Source organism: Rhineura floridana, chromosome 1 (genome assembly GCF_030035675.1).
Source record: "Rhineura floridana isolate rRhiFlo1 chromosome 1, rRhiFlo1.hap2, whole genome shotgun sequence".
In the NCBI taxonomy this organism is placed as follows: domain Eukaryota; kingdom Metazoa; phylum Chordata; class Lepidosauria; order Squamata; family Rhineuridae; genus Rhineura; species Rhineura floridana.
Genome location: NC_084480.1, coordinates 319530960 through 319548316, shown reverse-complemented (window position 1 = coordinate 319548316; position 17357 = coordinate 319530960). Strand labels below are relative to the sequence as shown.

At 45.8% G+C, this 17357-nt stretch overlaps 1 protein-coding gene across 1 annotated transcript in view; it reads right to left on the bottom strand.

The window, feature by feature from the left end:
• Positions 1-17357, bottom strand: part of ZC3H3 (zinc finger CCCH-type containing 3) — a 339858-nt gene that overhangs the window by 215463 nt on the left and 107038 nt on the right. Inside the window, exon 4 of the mRNA XM_061607107.1 lies at positions 8455-8608. Coding sequence (XP_061463091.1) covers positions 8455-8608 — 154 coding nt within the window. The remainder of the gene's footprint in view (positions 1-8454; positions 8609-17357) is intronic.

Sequence of the window (17357 nt, the reverse complement as noted above, 5' to 3'; positions counted from 1 at the left end):
GCAGGGCTCTTACATTTTTTAAAACAGAGGCTGGGCAGGGGGGACAGCAATAAAAAAACCTTAGTTTAAACCAGTAATCTAAGCCCTGGTCCTCAGGCATAGTGAAGTTGTGCTCTAGTGCTGAACTGGGAAGGTTCAGGAAGGAACATAGCTCAGCGGTAGAGCATCTGCCTTGCATGCAGAAGGCCCCAGCATCTTCAGGTACAGCTGGGAGGGACCCTGGAGAACGGCTGCCAGTCAGTGCAGACAGCACAGAGCTAAATGGACCAAGGGCCTGGCTCAGTAAAAGGCAGATTCCCCTGTTCCTAACCGCAGCCCAGGCCATCTGCCACCTTCCCTTCCTTTTATCAAATGCTGCTGAACGAGGGAAAACAAAAACTAAGCCATTAGAATAATGAACACTTTCTTTTAATACTTTTAGCAATTTCATAATGGGTTTTGCAGTAACAAAATATTCAACTCTAATGAAGTAAATATGACCTTCCACCAAAACATACATATCATTGCTTCAGCCGCCTCAATAAAAGCACAAATGAAAACTGAAGTGGGAGAATCTCGGAGTCTCATTTTGGTACCTTTAATTGTCGCTGCCTCTCCTGAAAGAGGGAAGGAGAAAGGGGCACATTTTTCTACAGTAGCTGAATATAAGCTGACCTTTTAAACAACTTTCTTTAAAAACCCCACAATCTACACACACCTCAGTCCCTCACTTCCCTGGAGGAACTTAAGATGGGATTGGAGAAGTGTCAGCAGAAAGGAGATACGGCAGCAAGGAAAAGCTCCAAGGAAAACTCCACTCTGCCAAGATCCAGATGAGCACAGGGCCAATGATGGGAAAAATCTGCCTTCGCAACACTTCCCCCTCAGGAAAGGAATGGAGAGGGAACAATCTGCGCGCCCTCACTGGCCATTTCTAACGAAGCATGAAGACAGCAGGTTTCCAACATGTCTTTTCCATCAGAGCAAGCAGCAGTCAACAATGAAGAGAGCAGGGTGAGGAAGAGAGAGATTCCAGATTTCACACACTCTCCGTTACCAAAAGAAACAAAAAATACTGAACTTTTCAAGCAGCATAGCGCTTAATCTCTATGTAAGGAAGTCAGAAGCTCAGCGAAGCCTTGCTCACAATATATACCTGCACCGGGAAGGGGAGAGAGAGAGGAAGAGATGTCGTTCTGGGGAATCTGAGCAACCTTTACAGCCCTGTTGCATATGAAGATTTCTTAGAGGAGACAAGTAGGGCTCCAAGAGCCACAGCATTGGGGGACTCACGTAGGTTTAAATATTGGTTTAGGCATGGATGCCCAGAATTCAGTAGATTACTGCCTCTAGCAAATATTTCACTGCCGGAGTGACCAGCCTGAGTGATCTAGCTCCCACGTGGCTCTATGACTCTGCTAGGCATTGCTAAGCTGGCAATGAAAATGGAAATGGCCTGCCTTCAAGTCGATTCCGACTTATGGCGACCCTATGAATAGGGTTTTCACGGTAAGCGGCATTCAGGGGTGGTTTACCGCTGCCTTCCCCTGAGGCTGAGAGGCAGTGACTGGCCCAAGGTCACCCAGTGAGCTTCATGGCTGTGCGGGGATTCGAATCCTGGTCTCCCAGGGCGTAGTCCAACACTCTAACCACTATGCCATACCACTTTTTAAAAGAAAGAAAAAATGGGCATCTAAAACTGGTACTTCCATACCCTATTTTGTTCCACATGCAATCAATGCATTATTGTACTTATCTTGGTTAACTTGTGGAGGATCATGGCAAATAAAGCCATCAGCAATTCCACCACTGCCAGTTTCATTGCACAGCTGCTCTGCTCTTATAAGCTTCTCCAGAATGCCTTAATTGCACAATTCAGTTATGCCCATTGTTCAGGAAATCTTGCACGCTGAGACTGACTTTTTGGAGCACTTTGGTTGCGCTCAGGTTTCATCCCCAAACGCGAGAGCTGTCACAATATATGTCACAAAACTTCATTAATTTGTCCACCCACACAGTCAGTTCAACTGAAGTGGCACCAATTCAAAACGATCCGCAAGGATTCGGTCACAAGTGATCTCCAGAGAAACCCACACATTTCTTGTGCCGCTGGGTAAGGCGTAAGAAGCCCCACTCCCTCCCAGCCCCATAACAGAATGTAAAAGGTGGGGAGGGGGAGGAACTCCCCAAAGAGATAAAGGGGAGGTGTGAGAGGGAAGCACAATCAATAAATCTCAACCTCATTGGAGCTCTTATTAAGTAAATTAATTTAAGTTAATTTAACTCGATCATGACTCCCGATCACAGTGATTTAGTGAGGGGAGAAATTGCATTAGGAAAGGCCGCACACACTAGATAGAAAAACGGAAGAAAATTAGATCCACTTAGCGACGTGAATTAATATGGAAATAGCAGGTGTAAATTTAACCTTATCAAGAGAGTGAAAATTATCTTCATAAATTTGCAGAAATAGCCCCTGAGTCGCTTACAAATCTATTTAAAACAAAAATATTACAAAAGTGCAGTAAAATTAATTTAAAATATACTCCCATCTATCGCCTGCAGAAAAGTCAGTGGCAGGGTGTGGTTTAATGCAACAAGGGGAGAAAGCCAGAAATCACCAAGGGATTTAACACTGGGGGGGGGAGAAAGAAAGGACACGATGGATCCCCCCCCTTCCCAGAGGCAAATTTGACTTTTGCCTCTAAACAACTATTTTATGTGAGGAGGGACACACACACATGACCCAGAAAAAAATAAGAAGCAGAACAAAGCAAAATCAAACCCTTTGGAGAGTCTCACTAGGAGGCGAGTCAGCCACTCCATTAGGGTGCCATGTAAATCACAAGAGCAGAATGCAGGACCTCCTCGCACATCACTCCAGACAACCCTAAGGGCTCAGTTGCGGGGAGGGGGGGGAAGGTGAATCCATATTCCTGCTGGCCACCAGAGAAGAGGCTGTGCAACCCAGGCACTGCACACAGGACCTCTCCTGCATAGGCAGCCTTAGAAATTAACATGCTCTGGAGTCATGCCATAGCAGACATTTAAAAAATGTTGACACAACATGGCGAGAAATAAAACACAAAAGCTGGACAAACCACAGCCACAGGGTTGTCCTGAACACCTGCAGAACTAAGGAGCAACCACAGAACGCAGTTCCTGGTATACAGGCAATATCATTTAGCAAACGCAAGCAACAAACTTTGCTCCCACTGTTTTTACAAGCAGGAAATACAGGCTGAGTGACAGACGTCAAGAGAAAGAATTGATGGTCACAGTGAGACTTAAAACCAGGTGTCCCACACCCAATTGCACACAGTCCCCTTTGAGTTCATAACTGGCATTAAACATAACACATAAAGTTACATTACAGTAAATGGAAATGGACTGCCTTCAAATCGATCCCGACTTATGGCTACTCTACGCATAGGGATTTCATGGTAAGTGGAGGAGGTTTCCCATTGCCTCCCTCTGAGGCTAGTCCTCCCCAGCTGGCCAGGGCCTGCTCAGCTTGCCACAGCTGCACAAGCCAGCCCCTTCCTTGTCCGCAAGTGCCAGCTGGGAAGCAACTGGTCTCCTTGGGACTATGCAGTTTGCCCACGGCTGCACAGGTGGCAGGGCATGTAACCCCTGAGCCACTCCCTGTGGGGTGATCTTTAGCTGGCCCTTGACACCCAGGAGACACGAGCGGGGATTGGAACTCGCAGACTCTGGACTCCCAGCCAGGCTCTCCCCTCCACTGTGCTATACCAGCTGTTACATTACAGTAGTCAAATAAAAACAAACAACAGAGGTTGGAGAGTACTACATCTTAATGATTCATCCAATGGGAGGGTGCTCATAATTTCATTACTACCTTCATAATATATTGGGAAACCCAAAAACAATTTCAAAAATTCATCATCATCAAGAGCGCCGAATAAATTCATATTTCCTGGAGACTATCCAGTCATGTGCCTGTCTACTTATGCAGGTCACAAACGGCCACCGCACTTTCAGAAACACTGCTCAATCCACTTCCCTTCCTCATCGCACAGAACTGATGAATTATCTTTTCCGAAATAGCTACAAAGAAAGACTTGACTATATTTATTTATTATTTAAAATATTTCTATCCCAGCCTTCTATAAGATCCTCCGTGGTGCAGAGTGGTAAGTGGCGGTAACACGGCCGAAAGCTCTGCTCACAGCCGGAGTTCGATTCCAATGGAAGGAGGAAGTCAAATCTCCGGTAAAAGGGGTCGAGGTCCACTCAGCCTTCCATCCATCCGTGGTCGGTAAAATGAGTACCTGGCATATGCTGGGGGGTAAAGAAAGGCCGGGGAATGAACTGGCAATCCCACCCCATATATACGGTCTGCCTAGTAAACGTCGCAAGACATCACCCTAAGAGTCGCAAACGACTCGCACTATAAGTGCGGGGACACCTTTACCTTTATCCCGCCCTTCTACCCTATAATAGGGCACTTAGGGCAGCTTACAATAAAATTGGACATGTACATAATAAAACTGTACACAATAAAGATCACAAAAACATTACAATAAATTAAAATACATAAAATACAATACACACACATACACATATATAGGGAGTGATACTGAAGGGACTACAAAGGTAAACATTAACATAGAAGGCATAAAATCAGTGTCAGGCTCTACCCTCAGTCCCTCCCAAAGGCTCTCTGGAACAAAATCGTTTTCAGAAGTCTCTGGAAAACCAACAGGGAGGGAGCAGAGCGGGCTTCTTCGGGTAGGGTATTCCAAAGCTTGGGGGCCACAGCTGAACAGGCTCTCTCCCGTGTGTCTGCCAGTCTAACATCTTTCATTCCAGGCACGCAGAGGAGACCAGAGGCAGATGATCTTAAATCCCGGGCAGGTACATATGGGCATAAGCGGTCCCTCAAGTACATTGGTCCAAGGCCATTTAGGGCTTTAAAGGTCAAAACCAGCACTTTGAATTAGGCCCAGAAACAAACTGGGAGCCAGAGGAGTCAATAAAGCACAGGGGTGATACGTTCCCTGCGCCATGCTCCAGTTAACATTCTGGCTGCTGCATTTTGGACCAACTGTAGTTTCAGAATCATTTTCAAAGGCAGCCCCACGTAGAGTGAGTTACAGTAATCAAGCCTCGATGTCACTAATGCATGTGTCACTGAAGCCAAGTCAACTGCTTCCAGGAACAGACGCAGCTGGTAGACCAGTTTGACATAGCCAAAAGCACTCCTGGCTACTGCAGCCACCTGATATTCAAGCAGCAGGGCAGGATCCAGGGGGACTCCCAAACTGCGGACCTGCTCCTTCAAGGAGAGTGCGACCCCATCCAGAACAGGCTGCAGCCCTATCCCTGGTGCAGTTTTCCCCTTGTCCAGCAACACTTCCGTCTTGTCTGGATTAAGTTTCAGTTTGTTAGCCCACATCCAGCCCTCCACAACCTCTAGGCACCAGTTTAGGATGAGCACTCCCTCTCTCCAATCAGGTGGTAGGGAGAGATAGAGTTGACTGGCATCAGCATATTGATGGCATTGTACTCCAAATCTCTGGATGACTTCTCCCAGCGGTTTCATATACATGTTAAAGAGCATGGGAGGCAGAATGGGAGGCAGAATGGAACCCTGCAGGACCCCGTAGGCCAACGGCCAGGGGGTTGAGCAGTAGTCTCCCAGCACCACTTTCTGGGTCCTGTCCATCAGGTCGAACCAGAGCCACCATAAAACAGTGCCTCCCAATCCCATCTCAGCTAGATGGCCCAGAAGGATACCATGGTTGATCATATCGAAGGCTGCCGAGAGGTCCAGCAGCATCAACAGGGATGCACTCCCCATCTGATGCCCGGCATAGGTCATCAAGCAGGCGACCAAGGCAGTCTCTGTCCCATGGCCAGGCCTGAAGCCTGATTGAAAAGGGTCTAGATAGTCCGATTCACCCAGGAAAACTTGGAGCTGAGCAGCCACTACCTTCTCAATCACCTTGCCCAAAAAACGATTAGAGATTGGGCAGAAGTTAAGATCCGCAAGGGACTAACAAAGGCTTCTTTAACAAAGGTCTTATCACAGCCTCCTTCAACAATGTCCACGTGGAACCTTCCCTTAGGGAAGTTAATTAAATATGCCAACCAGTCAACCACTCCCATTCTGGCAGATTTAATTAACCAGGATGGGCAAAGATCAATAGAAGTAGTGGCCCTTGATTCTCCCAGAATTCTGCCCACATCCTCAGGCTTTACAAGCTGAAAACTATCCATAGAAAAATGACCAGAGGAAGCCTCGGGGACATCTGGCACAACTGCAATTAATGGGGAGTCCAAGTGAGTCGGAATGTGAGCAATTTTATCTGCAAAGTGCCTCACAAACATGTCACAACAAGCAACTGAGGGCTCAGAGTCTAATAAGGGGCCAGAGCCCCAAAGACCCCGGACCACCTGGAAAAGCATCGCTGGACGACACCGAGCAGACACCATGGTGGCAGAGAAGTGAACTTTCTTTGCTGCCATGATGCCACATGACAGGCTCAAAAATGACCTCTAGCCGTCGTCCCTGCCGTTTCATGAGGCCCAAGGTTTGAGTAAACCAAGGTGCCTTCCCTGGTGGGAGAGGGCGCTTTGGAGCAAGTCCACCGCCTGGGGTCACCTCCATATTCCAGTGATTGACCAGGACTTCAGCAGTATCGCCAGCCATGCTGGGAATATCCCCCAGAGCATTCAGGAAACCATCTGGATCCATAAGCCTCCCGGGGCGGACAGTCTTAATCGGCCCTTCACCCCTGCGAAGGTTACCAGGGGCACAAAGTCTAAACCTTGTCAGGTGGTGATCTGTCCATGACAACGGAGTCACTAAGAACCCCTCCACCCTTAGATCACCTTCTTCCTGTCCCAAACAAAACACAAGATCAAGCCTGTGTCCTGCCACACGCGTTGGTCCAGATGATATTAGAGACAGCCCCATGGTTGTCATGGAGGCCATGAAGTCCTGAGCCGGACCTGCAAGTCTAACCTTGGCATGTATGTTGAAGTCACCCAGGACAACCAGCCATGAGAACTCCAACACAAACGCCAAGACCAGTTCCTCCAGCTCAAGGAGGGAGACTGTTGGGCAGCGGGGTGGATGGTACACCAACAGAATCCCCACTCTGTCTCCCTGACCCAATGCCAGGCACACACACTCAAAGCTGGAGGTGTTAGGGACAGGGTACCTGACAGGGGAAATAGATTCCCTGAAGACAATTGCGACCCCACCTCCCCGTCCCCTAGATCTAGGCTGCTGGAGTGCCACAAAACCTGGTGGGCAGAGCTGGGAGAGACGTACTCTTTGGTCATTTAGCCAGGTTTCGGTAATACAAGCGTCAGAGCATTCATCCAGGATTAAGTCCTGAATTAAAGTGGTTTTATTACTCACTGACCTTGCATTCATCAGCAGGGCAGTAAGATCCAGGGAGATCCCAGCATAGCTACCAGTGTCCCAAGGGTTGGAAGGGGGACCAGAAGGGATGCAAGCACAAAGAAGTCTTGTATCCCTTCCCCTGTATCGGCCAGTCTGCCTCCCACTGCTGTTACGTCCCCAGCCCAATATAACCTCAATGAGAGGCCCCCGACTACTCCTACTCTGACACATGTTAAAAGGAGCCTAATACTGAAAAATTAAAAACAAAAGTTAAAACAAATGAATGGAGGTGGCTCTTATGAAGGAGAGCACTCCTCCCCACCCTTGGCAGTTGATTCTCTCCCTCGTTCGCCCCCACTGGCTCCAGATGGCACCCAAGGCCTTGCAGGGAGTAGCAGTTGACACCCGAGGAAGCCTGCAGAGGGAGTTTTGCAGGAGGCCACCGCAGCGAGGTGTCGGTCCTGCTGGGTTTCCCTCACCTTCCTCAGACTATGTCCGACAGTCCATCCCTACTATCTCCAAGCTGTGACTTGCTAGGCTAGAAGATGTTTTCACAAGCAGCTGAGTCAGTACAGAGTGAAGGGAAATCCCACTGTTGCCTGGAAGCCAATGCACCACACCCAAAATTGCTGTACGTCTGATAAAAGTCAAGACAATGACAAGGATTAACCCCCTCCCCGAATTCAAAATCTCCGAAGAAATTCTGCTATACTCTTCACTTTAGCAACTGTCAGCCAAGGAACCAAATCCAAAGAATTCATGGATAATACAGGAACATCATAAGCAACTAATTATGCTGATCAAAGCATACCTTGTCTAGCCAAAGATATTCAGAAACAGTACAACGAAGTCTGCAAACGATCAACAAGGGCTGAAGAACTATCCTATTGCCCTCATGCGCTACATTATCTCCTATGGGTGGTCAGAGACTAGATAGTGATCTAGCCGGATCCTTGGTCTGACTCAACAAAGCAATTTCCATGATTCATAATAACAGGATAGCAGTTTTTCAGCTGATTGGCAGTACCTGCCTTCATGAAGGACGTCTACTGCAACATGGTACCAGCAATGAATCAAAGACGCTTTGGAAATACTACCTGGATGTAGAGACCCTTCTAGACTTCCAGCCATGAACAGGGCTACTGAAAGATGCTGCACAGCTTGAAGGAGAAGTCACCGTCTTCTTCACAATCCTATACCGAGTGTTTACCACTTTATTGGCTGTGGGGTTCGAGACGAGGAAGCTGGAGCCTGGAATTTAAACAGAAAGGAAAGGAAATTAACACAGGCCTGGAAAAAACAAGAAGAGTAACACTGGTGTCATGAACGCAAGACTGAAAGACATACATATACATCCTTGCCCAAGCTGCACACATAGATACAAAATGGAGCATATGTGGTATACATTTAACTAGAACCTACGGTCACAACATCCCTCAATAGGTTATACTTTGACTACTTTTCCTGAACACAAAACTGTCAGAACTGCGGAAGCAAAAAGTGTTCTACTTTTCCTGCAAGTTTTACAAAATAGAGCAAGATTTTTATCTAAAACAAATTTACAAACCATTCAAATGCTCCCAAATTAATCCATCTCAAAATTTTAAAACTGGTCACAAAAACTGTGACAGAATGTTGAGAAATAGCCACTGAAAGGACGGGGGGGGGGGACACCATCTCTTTTTTTCTCCATCACCACCATTTGTTCATGGATAAAAGGAAGTTTCTAATCTGCAGCAGAGCTTTCAGTCACAGTGATGCAATCTTACATACTTCATTTAAACTGAACTTAAGGGGTGGTATTCAACGTTGGTCCTACCTACCCAGAGTAGACCCATTGAAGCTAATGGGTTTGACTAACTTACAGTCATTAATTTCAATGGGTCTACTCTGAGTAGGACTTAGTACAAGGCAAGCATAGAGTGTATTCAAGTTCAGCCACAGGTCTGCCTAAATCAGCCTTCCTCAACCTTGCACCCTCCAGATATTTGGGACTACAACTCCCATCATGCTGGCTGGGGTTGATGGAAGTTATAATCCAAAACATCTGGAGGGCATCAGTCTGGTGAAGGCTGGTGTATACTCCAAGATCTCGGGCAAAGCCCTTTTCCTAGCCCTGCTGACAGGGCTGCTGACAGATGAGTAAAAGAGGTAAGTTTCTCCCAGGTCGGGACTCTTAGCTTTCATCCAAAAAAAGAGCAACTTTCTTCCTGCCCTAGTCGATTACAACTTATGGCAACCCTATGAATCAGCGACCTCCAACAGCAGCTGTCATGGACCACCCTGTTCAGATCCAAGTCCCTGTACCTTCAGGTTTTGAGCCAATGAGTGAGGTCAGAGCTGTGATTGAGGATTGGGCACCAGTGAATCAAAAGCTGCTGTTCTGTCCTCTCTGGCTAGCAGCTTGCCTCTTTCTAATTTCCGTTGGATGATCAGGTACTCCACAGACTAGAGTTATTTTCTGCAGATTCTACTACACAGTAAACGAGAGTGGGCGTTAAAGAATCCCCCACCCCCACCAAAAATGGCAAATGCAAACTGAAGACTTTGCAAAGAGGCTTGTTTGTTGTAATAAATGAGGAGTGTAATGTAGCAATCTGTGTTTGGAGAGGGTGGGGACAAATGCCCGCTTTCCTGGCTTTTGGGGTGTTTCTATTTGTAGTGGCTTATCACCCCACTGAGTTCAAAAAGACTTTTGAGTAGACATGGTTAGGATTGTGCTGTAAATCAGTGGGACTTTTGAGTAGATGTAGGATTATGTTGTTAATCTCTCCCTCCACACACACACACCCCATCCTATTTTTAAGCAATTAGACAGGGCTTACTTAGGTGTCACTGCTGTTACTGAGCAGGAAACTAATACTGATTTTAAAAAATGTTCTGAATGCCCAACATGTTTTGACAATAAACTATTACATGAGAGTAAGTGGAGGTGGTAGGTTAGGTGGCGAGATGGTTCATTTAAGCTGTACAGCTTAGAAAGAAAGAGTTGGCCATTTTTTTGTTTGTATTTTGCTGTAAAATATCAGAACTGCTGTTAAAGCAATGGGGGGCTGCCTCTGTCCATGTTTTTTGGGTCTCTGCATAGGCTGTGAATATGACATGATATCTGCACCTCTGGTTTCTTCCTGGGTCCTCCCTCCCACGATTATTTTTGCAACAGCCCTGTGAGATAGGGTAGGCTGAGACTGAACAGGAAAAAAAAATTGTGAATGAAAAACAAGATGGTGGTAGAGAAAAGCATGTTGCAAGTAATTTATTCAGCATTTCGTGCCATTTGATCTAGTGCTGCCTCTTGGATATTGCTCTTTTTCAGAAAGATATGGGTACTGTTGAATATTGTTCTTATTCATTAAGACCTTAGACTGTTTACTTTCCTGTTTGAAATCTGAAGAGGCTTTTATTAAAGCTGCTGCTATCTTTTAATATTGTTTTAATGTTTAAATGTCATTTAATTATTATGATGCTTGAACTATTTATTTTCTCTGTTAGAAATGTGTTTTAGCTTCTGCTATCCTGTTTACATTATTTTAATGCTTACATTTTATTTAATAAATATTTGTTACATGATGATGGTTTTTGAACTATTTATAACTTTTAAAATGCTTTGCAAGGACAGGAACTCTGAAAATCAGGATGAAACCTGTTAAATAAATACATCTTAAACCACACTGTGGATTCAAAAAAACCATATTGGTAATACTTGTACATAATTGTCCATATTGGTAATACTTGTTTTTGTTGTTGTTATGTGCCTTCAAGTCGATTACAACTTATGGAGACCGTATGAATCAGTGACCTCCAAGAGCATCTGTCATGAACCACCCTGTTCAGATCTTGTAAGTTCAGCTCTGTGGCTTCCTTTATGGAATCAATCCATCTCTTGTTTGGCCTTCCTCTTTTTCTACTCCTTTCTGTTTTTCCCAGCATGATTGTCTTTTCTAGTGAATCATGTCTTCTCATGATGTGTCCAAAGCATGATAACCTCAGTTTCATCATTTTAGCTTCTAGTGATAGTTCTGGTTTAATTTGTTCTAACACCCAATTACTTGTCTTTTTTGTAGTCCATGGTATGCGCAGAGCTCTCCTCCAACACCACATTTCAAAGGAGTTTATTTTTCTCTTATCCGCCTTTTTCACTGTCCAACTTTCACATCCATACATAGAAATCAGGAATACCGTGGTCTGAATGATCCTGACGGTAATACTTGTACATAAGCAGCACAAAAACCTAAGAACAGGATCAGGCCAGTGGCCCATCTAGTCCATCCAGTTGCCCATACGGGAAGCCCACCAGCAGGACCTCAGGCAAAGAGCACTCTTCCCTCCTCCGGCTTCCAGAAACTGGTATTTCTTGTCAAGTGCATGTCAACCCAACAGATTGTGGAGAGGTGGCTGGGAATGTAGGAGCCCAATCTACATACAATGTACCAGGCCTAGGATATCCTGTTGGTACCCTTGCCTGTTATTTAAACCCCTTTGCTTATATCAGTCTTCACCAGCCTGGTGCTTTCCAACTGTATTGGACTACAACTCCCACCAACCTGGGACTGATACAGATTAAACATTTGGACGAACACCTTAACAATAAGAACAGTTCAACAGGGAAGCAAGTTTCCCAAGGAGGGGGTTTCATTCCCTCTCCTCCCAACCCCACAACAGTTTTCAAAGAAAGAGTAGAGCAGGTTTCCATCAGAGGGGAGCTTCAAGTGCGGGTTGGACTAGATGACCCATGAAGCCCCTCTGTGGGCTCGCTGGGAGCAGTTCATAAAACCGGTTGAATGCTGCCTGACGTTGATCCATCCCAGCCAGCCCCCGTCGCAAATCATCAGCCCTGACAAATCCTTTGGCAACCTCCAGGGGCTCCTTGTTACCTGAGCCCCGTGTTGCATGATCTTGCAAAGATTAAGACAGAGGTGTGTCCGACTTCGGTCTGGCTGGCTCACCAGTCTGCTGCTTCCCCGTGGCCCCAGGCGCAGACCTCAGCTGCGTTTTGCCAGCATCTGCTGCCATCCCCTGAATCAAACACAAATGCAGTCACTGCTGCCAAAGATAAGTCCCCAAGCCCAACTTCACCATACCCACAATGGCAAGAAGCCCACTAGGCACCACTTTTCCCATCTAAGCCCCACTTCTTCCAAGCCTCAGGTACCAGCATGCATGAGCCATGCTTCACAGTACAAACTCCCATACAGTATCAGGCCCTACCTCTCTTTCCCCAATCAGACAAACAAGTTTTGTTCTTCCCTCGCACCATACAGCTTGGCTCACGTGCTTGAGTCATTTAGAGCACTGTTCTTTGATCTTAGGTCCCCAAATGTTGCTGGCTTACAGCTCCCATCATCCTTGGCCATTGGAAGGGCTAACTGGGGTTGATGGGAGTTGCCGTTCAACGACTTCTAGAGACCCGAGGTTGAAGAACAGTGGCCTAGAGCAACCTGCTCTGCCCTGCAGGCATTTCACTCCGGCACAGGGAAAAAGCCACAGCTCAGTGGCAGAGCATCTGCTTTGCATGCAGAAGTTCCCAGGCTCAGTCCCTGAATGCATTCCCGGGTAGGACGGGGCGAGACCCCTGCCTGAAACCCTGGAGAGCCTCTGCCAGCCAGTGTTGACAGTACTGAGCTCGATGGACCAACGGTCTGACTCTGCATAAGGCAACAAACATCCTATGCTCCACAGCCAACCTCTCCCCCAGTCTCTGAACTGCACGACATTCAATTGTGTGGGCTGATCTGAGATTGTGTGGTACTGGGGAGCAGGAAGTGATGACCTTCTGGCCTCCTCTATGATTTTACACTTATAAGACATGGGGGCAGTGGGGGGGGCTTGCCTGCCTCCCCTGAAAATTAGTTTCTTCCCACTTGTGCTGTGATTGGACACATTTTGCAGTCATTTAGAAATAACACCTTTATCTGCGACATCTACACTCCCAGATTTATGTATTTAATCATTTCTACTTTCACAATATTTTGCAATGAGATATACACACCATTTTTTCTGCCAAATGCTCCACACAATTAACAGCTATATGTTTGATTCCGTTTCTTCCCCTTCTTGAAAGCCAGCAATTTTTTTTCCATAGGAATGCATCTAATTGCCTGACTTTTATAACATACAGCTATAACTGCCCAGATAATTAAAGCAGACTCTACCTGCTGAGATGAAGTTGGCTGGTTTTATAACTGATTTGAAGAGAGGACTGCCACCCACCCACCCACCCGGGAATCCTCTAATTAAAATTATTGCAAGGTGGAAAGTGGAAAAAAGGAGGTCCATATTTTTTCTTCTTCTGCCTGCCTTGGGAAATGCAACCTTAATATTCCCAAATAGCTAAGTTAGACAACTTCTAAAGGGCAATCTATCAGGAGTAGCACCAAATAAAAATCCACAGGCTTTTGGGGGAAGGTAACTTTCTCTAGGGAAGGGGATAATATCTGGCCCAGAGGCAAGCAGCAGATGTCTTAAGCCTGGTCACTGCATTTTGAGCCTCATAAAGTAGAAAAAAGGCAATGGTAACCCACCTCTGAATACTTACCATGAAAACACTATGCATATATTAAAAACAAAAAAGATTCATGGGGTCGCCATAAGTCGTAAAATCGACTTGAAGGCATATAACAACGAAGTAGAGTCAGCTCCCTTCAAACCAGGATGGATAGCTCCCTCTGCACGACCACCGGGACGTTGCCACCTTTGAAAACAAGGTGCTCGAACAACTCCCCAAGGCACACTATCTACTTCAGTAACCTTCAGTCATAGGCAGCTGCCTGATCCTGAGTCAGACCATTGGTCCATCTAGCTCACTACTGTCTACACTGACCGGCCGCGGCTCTCCGTGCTTTCAAACAGGAAGCCTTTCCCAGCCCTACCTGGGCGACACCAGGGGCCGAGCTTAGGACCTCCTGCATGAAGCGCAGGTGCTCTCCCAAGAAGCGATGCCCTTCCGCAGCGTGGGAATCAAGTCTTACCTTGGGAGTGGCACAGCTGTCTCTTGAGAAAACAGGCAAGGGAGCTTCCACGGGCCCTCCCTGTTCAGGGAGGCATGTTGGCCTTCCTGCCCTGCCTGAAGCATCTGATGGGCTCTGTTGCAAAGAGGTTGCTGCGTTACATGGGCCTTTGGTCTGCACCTGAAAGGCAAGTCTTACGCATGGAAAGTGTGGGTGCGGCCGGTCTAGTCACAGATGCCCGGTTATTAGACTTCACCGTGCACTTTGGCGCCACCAGTCTTGCCCCCTTACTTAAAGCTGCCCCAAACATTGCCAAATCCATCCCCAGTCTGTCTTAAGAGGTGACCCCAGCCCTCCTTAGCTTTCCTGTTCCCTCCCTGGGCTAGTAGTCACCAGCGGCTGTTGCTGCTTCTCTCCTCCTGATACTTGTGATCCTATTAGACTGAATCCAGCTAAGTCATACTCCGAGTTGACCCACTGAAACCAATGGCAAAGACTAACTTTAAGCCCATTGATTTCATTTGGGCCCGCTATGAGTATGACCCCCTTTAGGATGCACACCTTAACGTGGTGGAGGAGGGGGTTGAGAGTGTTGAAGAAGCTGAGAGCAATGCCGTCAGGAGTCTAGACCAAGAAGCTAGACTCCTAGCAGGGGCACCCAAGGCGGAACGGTCAAAGCTGAGACACCAGACTAAGATGCATCCAAACTCAGAGGAAGGCAATGGTAAACCACCTCTGAATACCTCTTACCACGAAAACCCTGTGAACAGAGTATTCAAAATGCAACACGAGATAGTGCTGGAAGATGAGACCCCCAGTCAGAAGGCACTCAACGAGCTACTGTGGAAGAACAAAGGACAAGTACGAGTAGCGCTGTGACTAATGACGCAGCTGGGTCAAAGCTAAAAGGAAGCTCAGAGGCTGATGTGCACAGATGCGAAAGGAGAGTCCGGAGTTGTACAACGCACACAATAGGAACATGGAATGTGAGAAGCAGGAGAAAGACATTGAATTCTGTGAAGCCAATAATTTGTTTCTTGCAAACACATTTTTTGAACAACCTAAAAGACAACTGTACACGTGGACATCACCAGATGGTCAATATAGGAATCAAATCGATTATATAATTGGAAACAGAAGATGGAGAAGTTCCATACTTTCTGCAAAAACAAGACCAGGAGCAGACTGCGATACAGATCATGAACTGGCTGTATCAAAAATCAGAGTAAAGCTAAAGAAGAACAACAAATCATGATGCCAAAATACAATTTAAATAACATCCCAGAAGAATAAAAAGATCAAATAAGGAACAGATTTGAGGCTTTAAACTTAGTTGACAGAGAACCAGAAGAACTATGGACTGAAGTCAGAGACATTATCAGGGAAGAATGCAAAAAGAGAATACCTCTTGTTAGAAAGAGAGAAAGACCTCAATGGATGACTGAAGAAACTCTTAAAATGGTTAAAGAGAGAAGGAAAGCAAAAGGAGATAGAAAGAAACATGGTTAGAACCCTAAATGCAACAATACAGCGACTAGTACATAGGGACAAAGAGAACTATTACAATAGTTACTGTATAGAAATAGAAGAGGACAACAAAAAGGGAAGAACAAGAGCCCTATTCCAAAAGATTAGAGAAATGAAAGGGAAATTTAAACCACGAGTAGGGATGTTGAATAATCAACAGGGGAACACAATGACTGACCGAGATGACATAAAAGGAAGATGGAAGCAATACACTGAAGAACTCTATAAAAGAGATGACAGGATGACAGATTCATTCACAGAAGAACCATATGATGAAGAACCAGAAATTTTAGAATGTGAGATGAAAGCTGCTCTTAAAATACTTGGAAGAAACAGATCACCAGGAACAGATGGCATACCAATAGAGTTGCTACAAGCTACCGAGACTGAATCTGTCCAAATTTTGACAAAAATTTGTCAAGAAATATGGAAAACTAAACAATGGCCCACACACTGGAAGCATTTAATATATATCCCAATTCCAAAGAAAGGGGATCCCAGAGAATGCAGCAATTATCGAACTATTGCCTTAATATCCTATGCAACTAAAGTAATGCTCAAAATTCTACAACAAACAGTCTTACCATATATGGAGTGAAAAATGCCAGACGTCCAAGCTGGATTTAGAAAGGGAAGAGGCAGAGATCATATCATAAACATATGTTGGATAACAGACCAGACCAAAGAATTTCAGAAGAAAATCACCCTGTGCTTTATAGACTACAGCAAAGCCTTTGACTGTGTAGATCATGAAAAACTATGGAATGCTTTAAGAGAAATGGGGGGCCACAGCATCTGATTGTCCTGATGTACAACCTGTACTCTGGACCAGAGGCTACTGTAAGGACAGAATATGGAGCAATTGATTGGTTCCCAATCTGAAAGGGTGTGAGACAGGGGTGTATTTTATCACCCTATTTGTTTAATCTGTACGCAGAACATATAATACGGAAAGCAAGATTGGACCAAGATGAAGGAGGTGTGAAAATTGGAGGGAGAAACATCAATAATTTAAGATATGTAGAGGATACCATACTCTTAGCAGAAACCAGTAATGATTTGAAATGAATGCTGATGAAAGTTAAAGAGGAAAGCACAAAAGCAGGACTACAGCTGAACGTCAAGAAGACTAAAGTAATGACAACAGAAGATTTATGTAACTTTACAGTTGACATGGCTACTAGCCATGATGGCTGTGCTCTGCCACCCTAGTCAGAGGCAGCATGCTTCTGAAAACCAGTTGCCGGAAGCCTCAGGAGGGGAGAGTGTTCTTGCACTCGGGTCCTGCTTGCGGGCTTCCCCCAGGCACCTGGTAGGCCACTGTGAGAACAGGATGCTGGACTAGATGGGCCACTGGCCTGATCCAGCAGGCTCTTCTTATGTTCTTATGACAATGAGGACATTGAACATGTCAAGAATTATCAATACCTCGGCACAGTCATTAACCAAAACAATAGTCAAGATAATAGTCAAGAAATTAGAAGAAGGCTAGGACTGGGGGGGGCAGCTATGAGAGAACTAGAAAA